The sequence below is a fragment of the Pezoporus occidentalis genome, unplaced genomic scaffold, assembly GCF_034315485.1.
Source record: "Pezoporus occidentalis ecotype Australia unplaced genomic scaffold, CSIRO_AGI_Poc_V1 ctg23, whole genome shotgun sequence".
NCBI lineage: Eukaryota > Metazoa > Chordata > Aves > Psittaciformes > Psittacidae > Pezoporus > Pezoporus occidentalis.
This window is the reverse complement of record NW_026914180.1, coordinates 11,058,387-11,077,932: the sequence shown is the minus strand read 5'-3', so window position 1 is coordinate 11,077,932 and position 19,546 is coordinate 11,058,387. Positions and strand designations below refer to the sequence as shown.

The 19,546-nt window shown below is 37.4% G+C and overlaps 1 protein-coding gene across 12 annotated transcripts in view; it reads right to left on the bottom strand.

The window, feature by feature from the left end:
* Positions 1-262: 262 nt before the first annotated feature.
* Positions 263-19,546, bottom strand: part of PARD3 (par-3 family cell polarity regulator) — a 455,098-nt gene continuing 435,814 nt past the window's right edge. For all 12 annotated transcript variants that reach the window (XM_062621555.1, XM_062621561.1, XM_062621556.1 and 9 more), the window contains 3 exons: positions 16,674-16,794; positions 5,818-5,945; positions 263-2,377 (listed from right to left, as the gene is read on the bottom strand). In XM_062621555.1, coding sequence (XP_062477539.1) covers positions 1,984-2,377; positions 5,818-5,945; positions 16,674-16,794 — 643 coding nt within the window. In that variant the 3' untranslated portion in view covers positions 263-1,983. The remainder of the gene's footprint in view (positions 2,378-5,817; positions 5,946-16,673; positions 16,795-19,546) is intronic.

The following is a 19,546-nucleotide window of genomic DNA, read 5'->3' as shown; positions in this document are numbered from 1 at the left end:
GTCTTAGGAATGTACCTTTTAAATGTCACAGGTATAGCCTAAAATAACAGAAGACATTAAACTGAGTGTTTTTTCCCCTCTGAGGATAGTCTTCAGGCTTTCAGCTGGGCTGTAAATCGTTTTCTTTTGCTGATGTTTATCAGCACATACAGAAAGACACACGCAAACCATTAGGAATAGGATAAAATAACATCTGTTAAATATTTTTAAACTCAGTGTCTGCAGAGTTCTCATAAGGGTATACAAGCAACACCAAGACAAGAATGGAAACAGCCTTTTATTCTAAATTTCATATGTACAAGGAAAGCCGTTTTACACAGCTTTGTAAATTCTGCATAAAAGAGCTATTGTCATCCAATGTCACTGTGCTTATACTAATAACAACTTTTAAACATGGAGTACATTATTAACAACAAAAACCATTAACAAACAGGCATAAAAGACACAGATATGTGTGCTGATATTTCACATATATTCTAGAAACAAGTTGGCGCAAAAATAAAATGTGCCAGTAAAAAAAAAAAAAAAAATAGGCATTTTTTAAAATCACACAATACATGATTTTCGTTCTTGCTTTCTTTCCTTTTTGTACATGATATGCTGAGATCCATTCTCAAGCCTTTTCACATAAGGATTTGCAGGCACTTCAGCAACCCAGCTATATTTTTTACAATACATGAACTTCAGACCAACAAACATAAAAAGCAGCTGCTGCAAAAGAAATTCTCATATCCCATATGCACATTCAAATGTTACTCACTCCTAGAGCAATCATTTTTGCTTTAGTAATTTTTGGATACTGACGTTTTCAGGATGATGTGTAACAGTTTGTCTCCACTTCTCTCTCATTCATATACTTACAGGTTTATTTTTAATGTAGCATCATGATTCAACAATACAGTATATGGAAGCACAAGACAATTCTCCACAAAGCTTCACAAATTGTAGAAAGAAGGAATTGTTTTCTTTTCACTTGTTTGATCCAAAGAAAATGTTTGATTTCTTCTGCTCTTGCTTCAAGCTATCTCCAAAATTTGCCCAAAGACAACTGTGCATCAGATGACACCGGGACGATACCCTCCCTAGCTCTCTTCCTAGACACAAGTGTCATAAGACAAAATTAATTTAGAAGTAAAGCAAAACAGAACTCAGTTGTATGTTTGTTCATAATTTCCCATCTTCAATAAAATAGCAAAATATGCTTATCAAGGGCTTGGCTGTGACTGTATAAAAAGTCTCTCTCCAGTTATTTCATTTGTAACGGACTGTGTATTAAGATTATAAGGCAATTGTAACAGGGTTCTCAGGATAACGGAAAGCTTAATATTGTTTTCCTCATGAGTCAGGATAAAGGCTTTTTTAATAAGCTCAGAGTGGGAAGAGAGAGAAAAACAGTGCATATGTGCGTAATAGGAAAAAGATAGCTTTTCAGCATATAGACACTTAAATATTGATCAACAAAGGCTGGTAATGACTTCACCATAAAACATCTTAGAACTGCAACTGCAATCCAGAGTAGAGCTAAGCTTCCTCCACTCAAGAGTGATATGTAACCCTCCTCCTGACCCAAGAGAAATAAAAAAGAACATGTCAATGCTTCCTTCCACCTCAAATTCATTAATTTTATGCCACAAAGCTGCATGTTGGTGTAATAAGTCACCGCAAAATAAAACACATTACAACAAATCCTAGTAATAAGCCATTGACAACTACTGACTGGGCTATGGGACTCGGTACGCAGGGGCAGCATTGCTTACTTCCACTTTGATTGTCAAATGGTGGAACATCCTTCCATGAATTCAACACTTGAGCTAGAACGGCAAAGACATAAGGCCCACCAATGCTTTGCCTGAATTTTAAAGGCACTGAAACAGACAACAGATATATTCCTTAGTACCATCAGTTTAAAAAGTTTTCAAAATATAAGTCTTTGTATGAAAATGTTCCTTATTGCATGATAAGTTGATCTTCATTTTCTTCACCTCAAGAATAAAATGGTCTTCCCTTTTCTGGTGTTTGCAATCTGTTCAGCCTCGCTACCTGAGATGGTGAAGGCGGTACATCTTGCCTAAAAGGACCTTTAGGAGGGGTATAGTTAGGGTCCTGAATTTTCTTATAAGAGTCATAGTTGCTAGGCCCTTCAGAAGAAGTTTTTTTTTTCAGTTGTTGCTCTTTCCGCCTCTGCTCCTGACGGAGCAATTCTTGTGTTTCTAGCATTACCCTGGCATTGAAGCCATGTCCCCCCATATAGCCATTCCTTGATCCCTGGTAGCTGGAATATCTGGGATTTTCCTTTGCAGTCTGGAATCCTTCTCCAGGGGAATAGCTCTGCTCCCAGGAGTCTTGAGATACAGAACTGGCATTTTTTCTGCTTTGCCTGGAAAGAAAAATAGAAGATGTTTTTAAGACAAATGTTCCGGTTCCACTTGTACTGTTACTAAAAACAATTCCTGGAAAGAAGGGTGCTTCTGCAATGCCATCAGGTTTCCCCCAGCTATCGCATTCCCCAGAAGTCACATTCTCTTCTGCTGCAAAGAGGCATCAAAGAGGCATCTTGCCCCTTTTGTTAGAAGAACATTTCCTATAGAGCTGAATTCTATTTCTGTGCCTCTTCAGGAGGAATATGTCATGAAAACCCATCCAGTGCTACAACCATGATCATGTTCTCGAGAAAAGTGCTACAGTTCAGTTGCAGACTAGGAAAGACCTAAGACATTGTGCTTCTTAAGAAACCAGATAACAGCCAGCACTTGTAAAGTCACTCATGAAAGATTTGAATCTGGACTCATGCTTGATTAAAAATGCAACAGGCAGATCTTTAGAGCACTTGTTCTAACACTGCACAAGACAGAAGATAAAGCTCATTATTGATAGGTAGTTTACACAGATGAGAGTTTCTTCGTCCCATTTCCAGAACTAAAGAATTTTGTGCTATCAGGGCTGTTTCCCAGTTTACTATAGCTTTCATGAAAGAAAAGGCAGAGATAACCTTTTTTGCTCATTTTTTTTTGGCTCCAGGAGGGTAGATAAATAAATCAAATATATATAGGAATTACAAATTCTTATCTCTTTTCACAATAAACCATCACATTATTTTAAAGACAGATTATGGTTTTGAAATAGCTTTAATTTACTATCAAGCTGCTAGATGCTTTTATGAATTTAAAATAGATTGGTGATGATAAAGCAAAACAATTTTGTGCAGCAGCAAAGGAGATAGTGTATGAGAATCAAGCAGTAAAACAGAATATATTGTGACGTTAATCAATAAGAAATTCATTTAGTTGTTTGTATGTGGCTTGGTTTCTCATGTCAACACACATGACTCAATGTGGCCTCATCCAATGCATATGAAATGAAGACATAGGAGACCCAGCGAATATTTCTACCATTAGTAAAACCAAGAAGTCACCTTATGTTTTTGCAATCTTCCTTCCACACATGTAATTTGAAAATGACCATATCCACCTTATTTCATAATAGATTTTGAGACCTCTGGATGAAAATTGTTATTCAGGACAAATGTAAATTATTACAGCATAAATTACAACATAATGTAAGTTCTTATGCAAATTTTTAAAGCTGGTCTTGATATTTGCATATCCAACTTCGCCAAAGAAAAGATGTTTCTGTGCCATGTTTTATCACTCCCTGGAACAAGAGCAAATTGAACGAACCTCTGTAGGCTACGAAACTGTCAGGTTTCTGATCTAGAGCAAGATAAATCTTAAGTGCTAGAAAATTAACTTGGAGTTAAACATTGCTTTTACAGTTTCACATGGGACAAGAGGATGACTAGCTGAACTGATTTAATTTTCTGTTTTCTGGTACTTGTTCAGAATTAGTTGGCCCACTTTCCCTGTCTTTCTGGGAAGATCCTTTAAAACTGACTCAAGAATTTATTTGCCTTCACTACTAACGATTTGAATTTACAAAGGGGAAAAAAGGAGGATCCTAGAGACTATACAAGATGAAAAGCAACAAAGCTCAAGAATGAATCCAGTGTAGAAACTTTAACCATTACAAAGCCACAGTTGCAACATTAAGCTTGGGACCTAAGTTTCAGAGTAACAATAAGATTTGTTTTAAAGATCAGTCACAGAGTTGCAAACAGTTTGTAAAGCTCGATAATGGGTTGTCCCAGCTTGTTATAGGAGTATCATGGTATTTACAGCACTCAACTTTAGCCCAAGGTCCTGAAATTCATTCCTCTCTCAGCACAGCTCAAATACGCAGAGTGCTCAAAGTCATCAAATTATCATTAATTACTCAGTAACATGCAGTGCTAGCTTGCTATAATTTCTCATGTTGGAAACTGCACTGAAGGAAATTCTCAGTCTAAACAAGCATTTCTATGACCCAAAGCATTATTTTACAAATTTCTTGTAAATTAATTTTCTTGTTAGAATTATTAATTTCTGCCACTGGAACTGTATCCAACTATCTTCCAGCTTTTACATGCTGCCAGTTATTGAGCAGAACAGGGTAACCAAGTTTTAAGAATCATAGTTTTAAAACTAAAAATACCCTCCCCAGCTTAAAAGAGACATTAGCATCTGTGCTCTTCCATCCAATCTGTGCGTTGCTAGAACTAGCAAAACTGAAAGAGAATTTCTCCAGGAACACAACATGGCATTAATAGGTGTGGTCACTTCAGAAGGAAGGTAGAGATAAGAAGCAAAGGGAATATAAAAGATCTTCAGAATGACTAACAAACAATCTAAGAAAACACATTAACTTTACATTTTTCTTTCCCACCTTGCATATTTAACAGAAAGATTCTACACCAAAAGGTGCTATAGCATGTGAAAATCTGAGAGATCTCTTTTACTTTCAAAGATGTTGGTAGGATAAGAGTTCATGCTTAGAAAACTTTGATTATGAAGCTTCTGTTTGCTTCCCCAGAAAAAAAGGGAGTTATGGTATGCTTGTTAAAACACGTCATAAAATTCTTTTACATACCATTTCCACATGGGACACAAAAAATAACAGGACCTTGTTGGAAAGGAATTTGACATTAACTTCTGGTGTTAAGGATTCTTCATTCAACCATTGCCCCGATATTTGAAAATAAAAACAGTATTTGCACAGTGCTTGACTATGATAATTAATTTACAATACTAGTTGAGCAAACTTTTAATAATTCTTAAAGCTAAATATCAAGTAAATACCAATTTTTCTCAAACAGCAAATCTAAGATTTTTTTAAAATACAAATTTGTTTAGATGAAAAGTATATTATTTTTCAGTATTCCTTTGCTAATGACTCAGTAATTTAGAAGAAATATATGTATATGGGAAATGTGAAGGTCTTTGATTTTTTGGTGTTTCTCAGTTCTGTATTCTTTTGTTTGAGGTCTTGAGATTTTTTTTCCCTTTTAATATTCGCTCTGTATTAGCATCACAAAGATAGAATTTCTATCCAGGAAAGAATTAGACAGCAGAAAAAAAATATAGTCTGACATGTCAAAAGGGGACAACCCATGTCATGCTCAGGAGAATTTTCTAATTGCAGAAATTTAAACTGGATGGTGTGTCACAAAGAATAGCTTTGTTTCAGTGTCTCAGTTCTGTTGGGTGCTCAATTCTGCTGGGTGCTGAAAAATCCCACTGAAATCAGCTCTGAAGTAATCCTCCTAAAGTAAACGGCTGCCACATGCTCTCACTTAAGAAATTTTATGCCTCTTCCACACCAAACACATTCCACCTTATAGCAATGCTAAACAAAAATGTCTGCACTAAGTACAACATTTTCCTTCCACAAATGAAATTAGCTCTAGGGTTATATACATTGAATAGATTCAGACAGTTACCATACCTGGGTAATGAGCTGTACTGCCGCTGAGCTTGCTGGAAACTCTCCCTTTCTTCTTGCCGCTGCCGCTGCATTTGAACCTCGACTGATACTGAGTGTCTGCCACTCTGTGAGTACGTCTTGGTGCTTGGCTACAAAATGAAAATGAAAATGTCTTCAATAAAGCAGAAAAATACCCACAAAAGAGCTACCATTTAAGTTGCTATTGTACACATATGGTTACATTTGTTTCAACATGTGGTTCAGGCAGCTTTTCCACACTAATTAGGTTAAATTCTGACCCATAACAGTGTCCTGTGCTGTCGTACCATTTCTGAGATATATCAAGAAAATATTGGTCCAGAATGGATTATGGATTATGGTATAGCACTGAAATTTAAACTAAGTTGATGGAACAGATCTTCAGGCACTGTACGTTAGCCTAGCTATGATAATACTATGTTTTACCCCAATAAAGATCGGAGGGAGGATGGAGCACAGCAGCTCTTTCAAACCTCACCAATATGCTCAATTGATGCTCTTAGTGAAGCCATCCCATTTTGCTGGTGGTCCAGACATGCACTGATTGCTTTTCTGAGAGATAGGGAAACGTTTTCTGGTTCAACATGATTGAGTAGATAGCTTTAGCAAGTCTCCTGTGGAGACAGGGGAATCCTGTATCTCTGAGAAGGATTTTAGATAACATTTTCATCAGATGACAATTTGAAAATTTGAGGCCAGTACTAAAAGCAAGTGAAAATGGATGGCCTTTCTGGGAATAGAGAGCATTACTTATCAAGATCTGAAAGAATGGCTTCATTCAAACTTTGGATTATGAAAAAGTTTACTTTTGTAGAGAGAGCACTTTTCATTTTACATTACTACTGTCTTCAGATTTTGTGATTTCAAATTGCAAATAAGGTGCTAAAAAAGTCATAGAATATTACGGGGTTTTCTTGTTTTAATAATCTGGTTTCACCTAACAAAGAAATAGAACATTATTTTATCTATCTCCTTAAAATTACCAGTTCTATTCAAAACGTGTAAGCCTAATCACTCAGAGGTTAGGGAGCATAACCACTTATCTGAGCCTGGAACTGAAACAGCTTGTCTCTGACTCGCTTTTTTTTAAAGCATTTTCGCCTTTTCATTTGTACCTTCCCTCCAAACAAACATCTCTTGTTTTAACCATTATAATTTCTGCAGCAGAAAGATGTCATAATGGCTCATAAATATCTGCAAGATAAAAGGCTTTGCAAAAGCTTCATAAAATGAAGTCAAGTTTTAGAAACTAGAAAGTTGCCATTTGTGACATAAACTTCTCCTTTGTCACACTATACAATAAATTGCCTGCAGGTAGCCAGAAACACAATAAATTTGAAACAGATGTACAACATTTAGAAAGTTCATTTTTGATAAAAATAAACTTCTGACAGGGCATCAGTCTTGGCTCAGAATTTAAGATACAATTCGGTGACAACTGCCTTTCCTATTATGAAAAGATTATTGTGCAAAAGAATCAGAATGTGAAAGCATGAACTATGAGTAATGGAGAACTTATTGAAGAGAATCCTTAATACAACATTGATGTCTAGTTCAAAATAGACTTATTCTGTAAAAACCTCAGTAAAACAGTAGTTCTAATGAAAAATGCTTTAGGAATGGTGTGATGAAGCAACACGTTGAGAGCCTCGTGAGTGTGTCAGCCTCATGAGAAATTTTCTTCAAGATGAATAAGCTGTACATATGTATGTCCAAACCAACAACCCCCATGGAGATTTCCTACTATATTAAATGAGGGCAACACATACAGAGCAGGGTTTCAGTTATTGCATATGTCAACATTTCTAACTTTCTTGACTTTATTGAGAGTCATCTGACATTTGGTATTTTATTGAAGAGCTCAGCTTATGGAAGCAAGTGATTACCTAAAAATCACAAGATTTACTTGTGAATTCTCTCCAGTGTGGTTATAAGCAGTTTACAGAGAACCATAGGGAAACTCAGAAGTTCCCATCTCAACTTCTCCATAAGGAATGAAAATGTTTAAATTAAGATTTTAGAGAAAATCTCCTCATTTCATGGGTTCTAATATAACAATGTTGGAAAGCTTGCAGCTACATTGTGTCATATGTGAGACAGTAGTTTTCACAGATAAGACATGGAATCAGAATTGCTTCTCTTTATTTGAAAACACAGATTTGACTTTTCTTTTATTTCACTGTAAATATAACATATAAAAGAATTTTACAGTACACGGAATGCTTAAATTACCAAACAGGTGGAGTGGAAATTGAGCTGCTGCTCAATTTAGGTTTTAAAGTACATCATCTAGAAAGCATGAATGCAAGTACATGCACACACATGTGCCCAGAGCTGAAGCTGCCACAAAAGCCTTTACTAAAGTGACAGAGCTTTGAAAGCCCTAATGGACTATGAATGGACTAAGATCAAAATGTAGCTTCAGAGATTTGTTTTTTTTGTTTTTTTTTTTTAATGCACAAAGGAACCAGTGGTTGAATAGAGGCAGGGGCTATCACGCCTGTCTGCCCATTGTAGGGCATGCCCAGAATAACTGGACCTCAGGAGTCAGGTCTGGATTCTCTGCAGGTCACAAAGAATTTAATCTAATGGACAGCATTTATAATTTGATGGGTTTAAAAGCAAATATCTAAAATCCATTATCTGATTTTCTGAAGGTATGAGTACCTGTACGCCCTGTTAAACTAAATGGATTTGCAATACTTAACTAATCTGAAAAGGATACTTATTTAGAGTCCTGTCGGCATGTTGTTCACATCTACAAGAAGTCGTCCCTATAATCAAATCTGCTATCTGATTTCAAGCATCCAAAAAATATAGCAAGGAGACATAAACTCCCTCTGTTTGTAATCAAATATTCCATATCATAACACATAGGTATATTCAACCATCTTATTAATGAAAAGACCTTTCTTTCAAATCTTTGCATTAAAAGCCTCAGTGATACCATAATGAGTTCCCTTGGTATATGGTTATGATTATACAAAGACTTAAAGTCTTAAATACTGCTTTTTGGATCCTTAACTTGTTCAGAAAAATAACAATCACCATACAGTGATTTATCTTCTTAGTATGCTTTCAATTAAAGAATCTAAACCAAAAATATTTATATCAGAAGTAACTTTAGTCTTCAAAAGCTAAATGGCTATTTTGTCTCAGTCCCCAAAGTATTCTATTATACATACATATTTATACAAAATATATACACAAACACACATCTATATAAAAGTATACCCTGTTTATGTCAGTACAAAATGGAGGTAATTAAAAAAAAAAGGTGAATTATTTTCACATCTTTCAACAGCAACCAAGGAACATGTATAAGGAATACACATAACAGTAATTTTAACACTGATATCAACACAAGGCTAACTATAATTATAACAATCTGAAATCATCCAACAAACCTGGCAACAGCTCAGTCTTCACAGCACAGATTGATAAGAACTCTGGCCTTGTTTGCAATGAGCTGTATGACAAGCACTGACCTTTTAAATCAGGATGCGGTCAAGGCCACAATAACAACCAAGGCTGCATTATACAAATAAATGTATGTTCATGTCTTCCACAGTACATTTAAGTGGCAATGATAGTTATTGTGTTCAGCATTGTTAAACAATACTCAATATGTAAAACTGTGCTTTAAGATACATGAAATTACACAGCTCTTTTCTCAAGGAGGCATTACTTTAAAACCAGGACTGCAAAGTTAGAAGTTTCTACAGATTTCTCATTTTATGCAAATAACATTTTTTTCAATTCACAGAGAATGTATGCCCATGTCTCACATTGCACTCACCACTACCAGCAGTAAAGGGCAGCATATTTTACAGATTAAGGTACCTCCTCTCTTTCCTTGCTACACCAGTGGCTGCCCATGCAGTTTCTTTCCCTGCAGAATGGCATTTCTGCACATGGAGTGTAGCTCTGCATGGTGGCAGCAGGGATCCTCCAGGACTGGCACAGATCAAAGTTGCCGCAGAGAATTGCAGAGGAGATCAGGGGTGAGATCCAGGGCACTGGATTTTCAGGGAGATTCAACCACTTCAGGTGACGGGGGATCCACCACTTGAGGTGACACACCTATCCAAAAGCCTACTCCCAAAGGGACAAACTGGGAGTAATGCTTACTCAGAATCATAGAACTCCTTTGTGTTGACAAAGAAGCAGTTAATAGGTAGATTAATAAAGGAACAAGTCCCTTAGTATTTTCCCTGTTATTAAAAAGACCATTATTTAATGTAAAATAAATATGCTATTTTTTTCCAGATTAAGCTCTGTGTTTAACCAAGGAGTTTCAAGTTCACCTGGAAGTCAGTAGACACAAGGCCCCCAAAACATCCACGGTTCTTACAGTTCAGCACTGATTAGACATAGATGAGATTAAATGATCTTGCCTGCTTTATGTGTAAATGTACTTGGCATAGATGACAGACAATCCAGTAACTGTGTATATCAAAATTCAGAGTGATAAAAAACATACAGTGGTTCTGGGACATGTCCTTGAAACTATTTTTACTTCCATCTTTTTGTTTATGTGGCTATGGTGAACAATACATGTAGCAATATTTCTTTTAAAAATTGTCAACAGGTATGTGTATTAATTCAAGCAAGATGTAATAAGAAAAATCCCATCCCTTTGTGCATCTTTCTATGGTGCGTATGTAGGAAGTTGAATGGTGTTGTATGGGATAAAGATTTCTGTGTATAGCAGCAATAGAAAGAAAATCTTCAGCATGGTAGAAACAAATCATTTAGCCCTGAAATTCTGCCTGAGGTATTTACATGCACTGCATGCCTGTGAGCTATAAATCGTTTGTTTACAAACTAAAATTGTTTCATTTCTTTTTAAAATCTTCTATCTTCATTTTCCATTTTGTAAAAAAGATTGAAACTAGTGGTGGAAAAAAGTTTTAAATATGAAATCTAGAGTCAGAGTTTAAATGTTGTCAAGAAATTGCTGGCATTTTATGAAATCCTTTGCAGGTTTGACACAGAATGGATAGTAACCACAGAGCTGAAGAGAAACTACCTGTGGAGAGGCTGCCCTTCTTAACTTTGGTTTCCCCTCTGAACCTACTGGGGTAGGAGAAACAGCAATTTGGGTCCTAAGGTATTCTTTGTCTACTGAAATACTCCATTAGGTATCACCTAATACCTTGAATAAAATATCCTGAAAGAGACTCTTAAAATGGATTCATAATAGAATGAATTAATATACTACTTTTCTTTCTTATTAATGGGTTGACTAATTTTACATAATTTACACCCTGATATAAAATTTAAAATGTTTGCTTTGAATATAGTCTGTTATTAATTTTCCAGGTAAAATTAATATGCTACAGTTGAAGGTACACAATAAAAAACATGTTTTTGTTTTTCTGAAAGAATCCATTATGGCTTTGAATAGGTCAAGGATGTGAATACAGAGATCATAGAATCATAGAATAGTTAGGGTTGGAAAGGACCTTAAGATCATCAAGTTCCAACCCCCCCTGCCATGGGCAAGAACACCTCACACTAAACCATGTCACCAAAGTCTCTGTCTAACCTGGCCTTGAACACCTCCAGGGATGGAGCATTCATAACTTCCTTGGGCAACCCATTCCAGTGCCTCAACACCCTTACAGTAAAGAACTTCCTCCTTACATCCAACCTAAACTTGCCCTGTTTAAGTTTTAACCCTTACCCCTTGTCCTATCACTACAGCCCCTAATGAAGAGTCCCTCCCCAGCATCGCTACAGCCCCCCTTCAGACACTGGAAGGCTGCTGTGAGGTCTCCATGCAGCCTTCTCCAGTCTTGAACAGCCCCAACTTTCTCAGCCTATCTTCATACAGGAGGTGCTCCAGTCCCCTGATCATCCTCGTGGCCCTCCTCTGGACTTGTTCCAACAGTTCCATGTCCTTTTTATGTTGAGGACATCAGAACTGCACACAATACTCCAAGTGAGGTCTCACGAGAGCACAGGAGAGGGGCAGGATCACCTCCTTCAACCTGCTGGTCACGCTCCTTTTGATGCAGCGCAGGATACTGTTGGCTTTCTGGGCTGTGAGCACACACTGAAGCTGGCTCATGTTCAGTTTCTCATCGACCAACAGCCCCAGGTCCTTCTCTGCAGGGCTGCTCTGAATCTCTTCTCTGCCTCACCTGTAGCTGTGCCTGGGATTGCTCCGACCCAGGTGTAGGACCTTGCACTTGGCATGGTTAAACTTCATGAGGTTGGCATCAGCCCACCTCACAAGTGTGTCAAGATCCCTCTGCATGGCATTCCTTCCCTCCAGCACATAAACCGAACCACACAGCTGGGTGTCATCAGCAAACTTGCTGAGGGCGCACTCAATCCCACTGTCCATGTCACTGGCAAAGATGTTGAACAAGACCGGTCCCAACACCGATCCCTGAGGGACACCACTCGTTACTGGTCTCCAACTAGAAACTTAGCCGTTGAACACAACTCTTTGCGTGCGGCCATCCAGCCAGTTCTTTTTATCCACTGAGTGGTCCATCTACCAAATTGATGTCTCTCCAATTTAGAGACAAGGATGTCATGCGGGATAAGAAACAAGTACTATAAACAGATTAAAAAAAAAGATTTTTTTTCTTTAAATCGGTCTTTAAGACAAGATCTGCACACCAACAGCCAACAGAAACCCACATAATCTCTATATTTTCTGAGCACTTACCTAGCAGGCCATGCCTAAATATGTTATTAGGACTTCTGGGTCTTTCCTCTATGAAAATTGTGCAATTGCTTATGTTTCACAAATTTTGTGCATATAAATAAAGCTATACTCAGACAAGTCAGGTAGCAGATTTATTTTGACCCAGTTAGCTTTTCTGTTTAGAAAAACTAAAATCTTTTTATTTGATTCCTAAATATTTAAAGTAGAGTTTGCTGGTCCCTCAATTCCTGTTTTCTCCCACCATCCATATAGGTCCAGGATGTATTTGTGAATTGAATTTGCTGCTTTCCATTTTTAGTGCTGATTATTTTATTAAAGGTGAAGAAATGAACCACCAACTTTTGTCCCCCAGCATCTTTATGGGTCTTTTTGATCGTTGGTGTGCTTCTACAAGCAGGACATGTAAGCAGTTGTAATGTTTTCAGTGGATTTAATATGCTCTGTTTTGAAACTGGATCGTTCACTCCCATGACACATAGGGCTATAATGCTGTGGTTTTGTTATTGAAGGGGGGGATCTGTTAATTAAGATGTGACTAGGCAAAAAAACAAGGAACAAAGCACAGTCAAAATCCTCCGAACCCCAGGACTGGTACAAGGAAGGCTAAACCTCAGCAGACCCAATACTACCCTTGAAAGAACAAAACCATAGGCTCAACTTTGGAACCAGAAGAATCAGCCACACAAGAACCCTTGCATTGGTATAAAATACCATAGCAACAGCAAGGGCCTTAAATATTAGCAGACATGCTGTGATTCCATGCAATTCTGCATGCCCAGATACACCTTTCTGTGAACTCTGACTGGAATTAACACCAGCAGGGTTAAAACGGATTAATAATATTTTATGCTATTTTTCTTTATTTATTTTTTTCTCCCATGTAACATCAGGCATATAGCATTGCCCTTGAAACCCTCTTGTACCTTTGTGTTTTTTGAAACACCAAACATAAAAAAGCAATGTAAGAGAAAAAAACATAAGCCTGAGAAAGTTATCTTAAAATAAACAAATGCAAAAGCACCTTCCATAAAGCTTTGACTCAGCTGCAGAACTAGTGGATTTTAGAGATGATGGCTCAATGTTGCAACAGTTAGTTATTAAACCTTAACAGTGTGTCATTCAAATGGCCTTGAGCAGAAATGTTGCGCTACTTAATACGGTGTCATCTCATTCCATCACTATCACTTCTTGTGCCTGTTAAGCTGCCTGTGTCTGAACACTCATAGGCAGTCAAGTGGTTTGTTTACTGACAGGGCAAACACAGCCGGGCGAAGAAGTCCAGCGCTGTCACATTACTCATGTACAAAGAAAGAGCCTTCACCTGATGGGCACAGCTAGAAAGGGATGGGGTCAGGCAGTGGTCCCTCTGCCACGGGTATCGCTCAGAGTAAGCATGATGTAGTGCTCCATGGCATGGAGATCTGTCTCTAACCCATGGAGGAGACTGGAGGTATTTGTCACAAGTATCTGGACTCCTGTGTCACAGGCCATTAATAGCCTGGGATGGATTGGAGTTGGTGATGTTCACAGGATCATTTTGATAACATATTAGCAGGTTTCTGAGCTATTGAGCTCCTCTGAATATCCTCAGAGCTGCCAGATTTCCATCGGTGTCCATTACTTGTACTGCAAAGTTTGTGTTCATTTACACTTCTTTAAAGTAACCAATAGTCCCACATCACATCAGCACTTTGTTCCCTATCCTCTCATCAGCTTGTTAATGAGAAATGCAAAATACTTATCACCTCATAGCACACACTTCTCTGTGGATGGATTTTTCCTCTCTTTCTACCCAAACCAGGCCAGAGTTGGCTGCTGTCCTGCAGCTCAGATGCCTCTCTGGATATAAAGCCTTTTGCTTAAGTCAGCTGCGCAACCCATCTCCCTCAGGTGAAAACACACTTTTCAACAATATTCCACACACAGGTGCACTTTTCATTGCTGTGGTTTGTAACCAACAGCTTACAGATGGAGAAGACTGAAAAGACATTGATAAATGTATCTTAAGTATTTTCCTGCATACCTATTGTACACTATTTTTGCTTTTTTTGTGTGTCACTGGTATTTAATGATACATCTGGATCTGTTTTGAGAGGATATATTAACAAAGTCCATCATTTTAGACTAATAGGTTAAAGTAATACACACTCCTTAAGAAAGAGGGTTATGGCTCCTTAACACTGAAATGACTGTGAACTGCTGAAATGGATGAGATCATTGGTTTATCCTTTCCAAGCACTGTGATCTCAAAAGGCTGGAGTACATGATGGAAAAAAAAAAAGATTCAAAAATGCTCCAGGCCAATTTTGTTTTTTTTTTAGGTACTTATCTGAAATAAAACATTTGGTCACCTGTGTATTTAACAACAGAGCAGCTTCTACAAAGCAACAATGAGCTTCAGAATTAATATTAATACATTAAGCTGAATTAATCACTTTGAGCTCATTTGCATGATCTGTAGAAGTGGGGTAAACAGAGAGATCCCATTTGTTTGAATAAGAGAAAAAGGAAAGGTCATTGTTCTGACCCACAGTTTAGGAAATTATTCCATTCCTAAGGTAATCAGCCTGTCATCCAAATAATTCCCTCCTCCCCCATTACAAGAAACTATAATAAAAGCCAAGTTGCCTGTCTAAAGTTGCTATGGCATTTAGATAGATATACAAAAATTTGGCCCATGACCTTCAGTAGTTAAGTTCCCAAGTCTTCAAGGGTGCAAGTTTTTCTCATGCATAGTTTTCCCAAGAATGCTGCTTAGATCTCTCAATTTGAAGAACTAAACAGCAGTTGATATGCCTAATGGAAAGTGCCTCCTACACCCAGCCCTCTTTCACCCCCAAACTGCTACACTATAATTGTGATGAGCTATCACACTATCTTAACCACATCAAATCAGAGATATCTAATAATAAAAATATGTATGTTTGAGTTTTTGTGTTTTTTTTTTGTGTGCTTTTTTTTTTTTTATTTTTTTTAAATTCAATATCAGAGAAGGTTAGAGGTTTTCTAACATGGGAAAATAGAAACCTATATCCTGACACACTATGTTAAACAGCGCTAGGTCATTTAGGGATACCTTTACCTTTGTTCCTCTCCATGCTGCATGTCAAAAATACCACAGGTTCAAATTAGTGAGTTTAAAACTGACAAAGACACAAAGACCCAACAGAAGTAAAAAAATCTATATCCACCACAATAGGCAAACAAGGATGACATATGTATTGTGATGCATATGGTTGTTCTCAGTGACACACCGATGCAGATCTTCAGCTATTTCCACCTTGGTCTCATGTGCATCATAATGCTAAGTAACAATAACCCATCACCTACACCTGCTTCAGAGGAAGCTGTGAGAGATTCTACTGCTGTCATCATACAGCTCCCTCTGTTTTGGGAATGCAAGCCAATTGTTCACTGTCTTTATTGTGGAATTTTAACCAAAATACAATGAAATATTTGTCCCATATTTAAAGGATCCTAATTTAGGATATGTAATTGATTAAAAAGCAACATAGATTCATTCGACCATGTTATACAAGGTAAGCACATGGATTTACATAATTGTATCACTTTGCTAAACGAGATTGAACTGGATTTAAATTATCAATTAGAATGTATACCTTGAGACAGAACTGTCTTAGCTAATACAAGTGGCGAAGGGGTACTACTGTGAAGCATGTTATTATGCATATCTCTCCTTTTTTACTGTGAAAATACACAGCTCTTCCTCTCAAGAACTAATCGCAGCGATTTATCTTCAGAGGTAATACGATTTACAAAGTTACATGTTTCTGTAAATCTTTTATTGTTAGTATGTATTTTAGTCTGATTTTCCAAAAAAAACCCCAACAAAACAACAAACCCAGAATATCAGAATAATTAATACTGCTTTTCGGGAAAAAAAATCCAAGTAATGATTCACAGAATCAAGGGTCTAAACATTGAGGAAATAATGCTAGATGCACAGAGGACAGATGGCTGAAGAAGTTTAAAAATGGAAAAAAAAAACATCAAGGAACCAAAGATTAGGATAACAGAAAGGGCAAAAGGGTGTAAGGAGAGGACCTGTGATCCTATCAGTCTCCTCCCAGCCAGCCTGGGAACAGCAGGAGTCAGCCAACCTTCCCAGATTTCAGAGGCTCTGTCCACTTACCCATGGTTGCTCAAAACTGTAAGTACGTCTCCTGTCTTCCACGTCCTCATCTTGCTTTGCTTGCTGAAACTCTTGTCTCAGGCGCTGTATCCGGTCATGATTGTTAGGGGTTGATCTGTTGCTAGAAGAGAGAGGATGGAAAAGATCAATATACTTGGGAGCTGCCGTCTATGACTGTAATTTCTTAGCACAGGACTGCTATTACAGTGCAGGACTACAGGTGCAAAAATAATTTCCAAGCATTTAGTACAAAGTTTTTTAAAGGTGATTAATGCTGTTTGACTTATAAAGAGACCCAGGTGGTATAAGGGTAAAATGAATGAGACTATTCCTAAAAATCATCAAATGTTGCTTGCCTCTTTTCAGTGAATGTTACTGCTAGAAATTAAGAGGAATGGATGTGCTAGTATCAGACTTAACATAAAGGCAAGTTAAAAGTCCTAATGCTCTCTGCTACTGAAGAAACATGAAAGATACTTTTTCCCAGTCAATAAACTATGGCACTGTCAGAACTTTATTCATATGAAATTCATTACAAAGTCTGAAGGCTCTACCTATATAAAATTTTATTATTTTCCCCAATCAATTAAAGCCTATCATCCCTTAGTTCTGTTTTTAACAGGTCTTTTAAACTGATCAGTCTGAAAGCACTAAAAGGCTTGGAGGCCAGTAAAACCAAATCCATTTGACAATGCCATAGGCAGGAACACATCCAGGCAGCAGATGGGCACTGGCTGGGCTGGAGAAGACTCAATCCTGGATGTACCAGCACAACCACAACCTTGAGTTCTTCAAAAACATCAGTTTTTCCATGATTCCTGTTGCAGGTCTCTATAGTACATATTTATACGGAACCATGATGAAATACACACAGGAATGACTTATTTCATAGGGTGGAGGAAAAATTGATATATATCAATATCATTGCAGTTTTCCCAGCTGTGCGGCTCCCACCTGAGCCCTACAACCCCCACCATATTTCATGCATGTTAATATGGGCATCACAAGAAGCCTGACAAACAAATATGTTGTATCAAGGTCTAACTGGAAGCATTTTAATCTCCTATTATGGCCTTCTTAAGCCCTGTATTTTATTGTTTATTTCCTAATGAGAAATGGACAGCTATTACTTTGTTTCAAAAGAGAAATCTGCAGGGAGACAATGTAAAGCAATTCCATAGATTCCTGTTCTTGGACATAGAGTACAATAAACCACAGTGAATTTATATCCCATATCTTCTCTCATATGAAAAGAGATGATTCTGGAATCTAATTGTGACTGCTTTACATGTCTTTTGAAACTGGTACGTGCAGTGGACTGGAGGAGGTAGATGCTTGAGACGTTACCTAGCACTCTTTTCAGTGCCATTAAATGGAGCTTATAATGCTTAGCCAAACAGAAAAATTAGCATGGTTCTACCAAAGGCTAATTTTTGAAGAGGTTTAGGGTTTGTTTTAGGTTGTTTTTGAGTTTTGGTGTTTTTCTTTTTTTCTCCTTGTCTTTGAAGATGAGAGCAGAGAAAAAGCATGAATTTGGGGAAGCCCTTCCTCCCTTCCTCTGTCACTCCCTCCCTCTCTTTTCCTTCTTTCCTTCTTTCCTTCCTTGCCTGCCTGTCTTCCTGCCTCCCTTCCTCGGAAGCTTTAAGAAATATTTTATTTTTAATGGAAATGCAAATTTCCGTTTTGAAAAGTACAATTAAAGGAAAGATTTATTTAGAACAGGTGGAAATTAAACATTGTGGCTCTTCACAATTTCCATTCATTATAGGTGTATTGCTAATTCTACTTCCTTAATTCAACTTAATTTTGTGAAACAGCTTATGTTATTTAAATGTATTCCTTATTGTCAAATTCTGCACAGCTTTACTATACAACCACTTGTTTTTCCCACGCGTTGCTCTACACTGCACATTTTATATGCAATCACCGCAATCCAGTACAAGACATACAAAATACTTTTAAATGGTCTGCTGATTTTTAAAACTGGTGTTGTTAATCTAATAAACAAGTAGTCCAAGACTTTCTACACAGACAGTGTTTTCTGTATGTTGCTGTTAAATGCAGCAAAGTATTTTAAGTATTAGTATTTCAGGTATAAGAACACATTTGAAAGAGAAATGCCATTGAGCTTCACTGCAAAATTACTTGAAAAGCACTATATATAGACACCTTGAGGTACTGAAGATGACTGGTAAATAATCAGCCTTCCTTAATCAAAGTTGTTTCAAACTCTAAGGGATGACAGTGCAGAAGTGACACTGGAGCAGGTATTCAATGGCAAAGAAAAAACATTAGGTAAACCCACAAAGTACTGCACTAAAACCTATGCATTATAGGGAACAGAAATTACTAACCCCAAAATAGACTACTGGAAGGACTATTACAGATCTGAGAACTTCTGCACATTTTGGGATTGTTGTTCCTTAAAACTTACATCAGCAGAGGAATAGCAAACAAATGCATAGTGTCCATGCCAGGAAGACAAAATTCATGTCTACTCCCAAACATCAAATTCATTAACTTACAGAAGACAATTAGCACCTCCTAGCATTGGATGCAAGTTATCTTTTTCTATCATCAAGTGTTCTTCAAAGAAATAAAAATCAAGAAAAGGTTTTTAGGGCCAAAGTTAACTTGGGTTGCAAAGCGGCTGGGCTTCCTTGTATCACATCTCTTCTTGGCACCCCATTGCCTTCCATCTGCAGATGGCACATTTCACAGTCAGCTATTTTGTGAGCGCTGCTTTAAAACACACAGTTGCCAGCGTGGACTAAAAATGCAACTGTAAGCAAGGCTTAGATAGGCCAGAGCTGTCACATATTTCCAGAAACAAGCAGCCACAGCAATGGCCATCAGAGTCTCAGATCATTAAG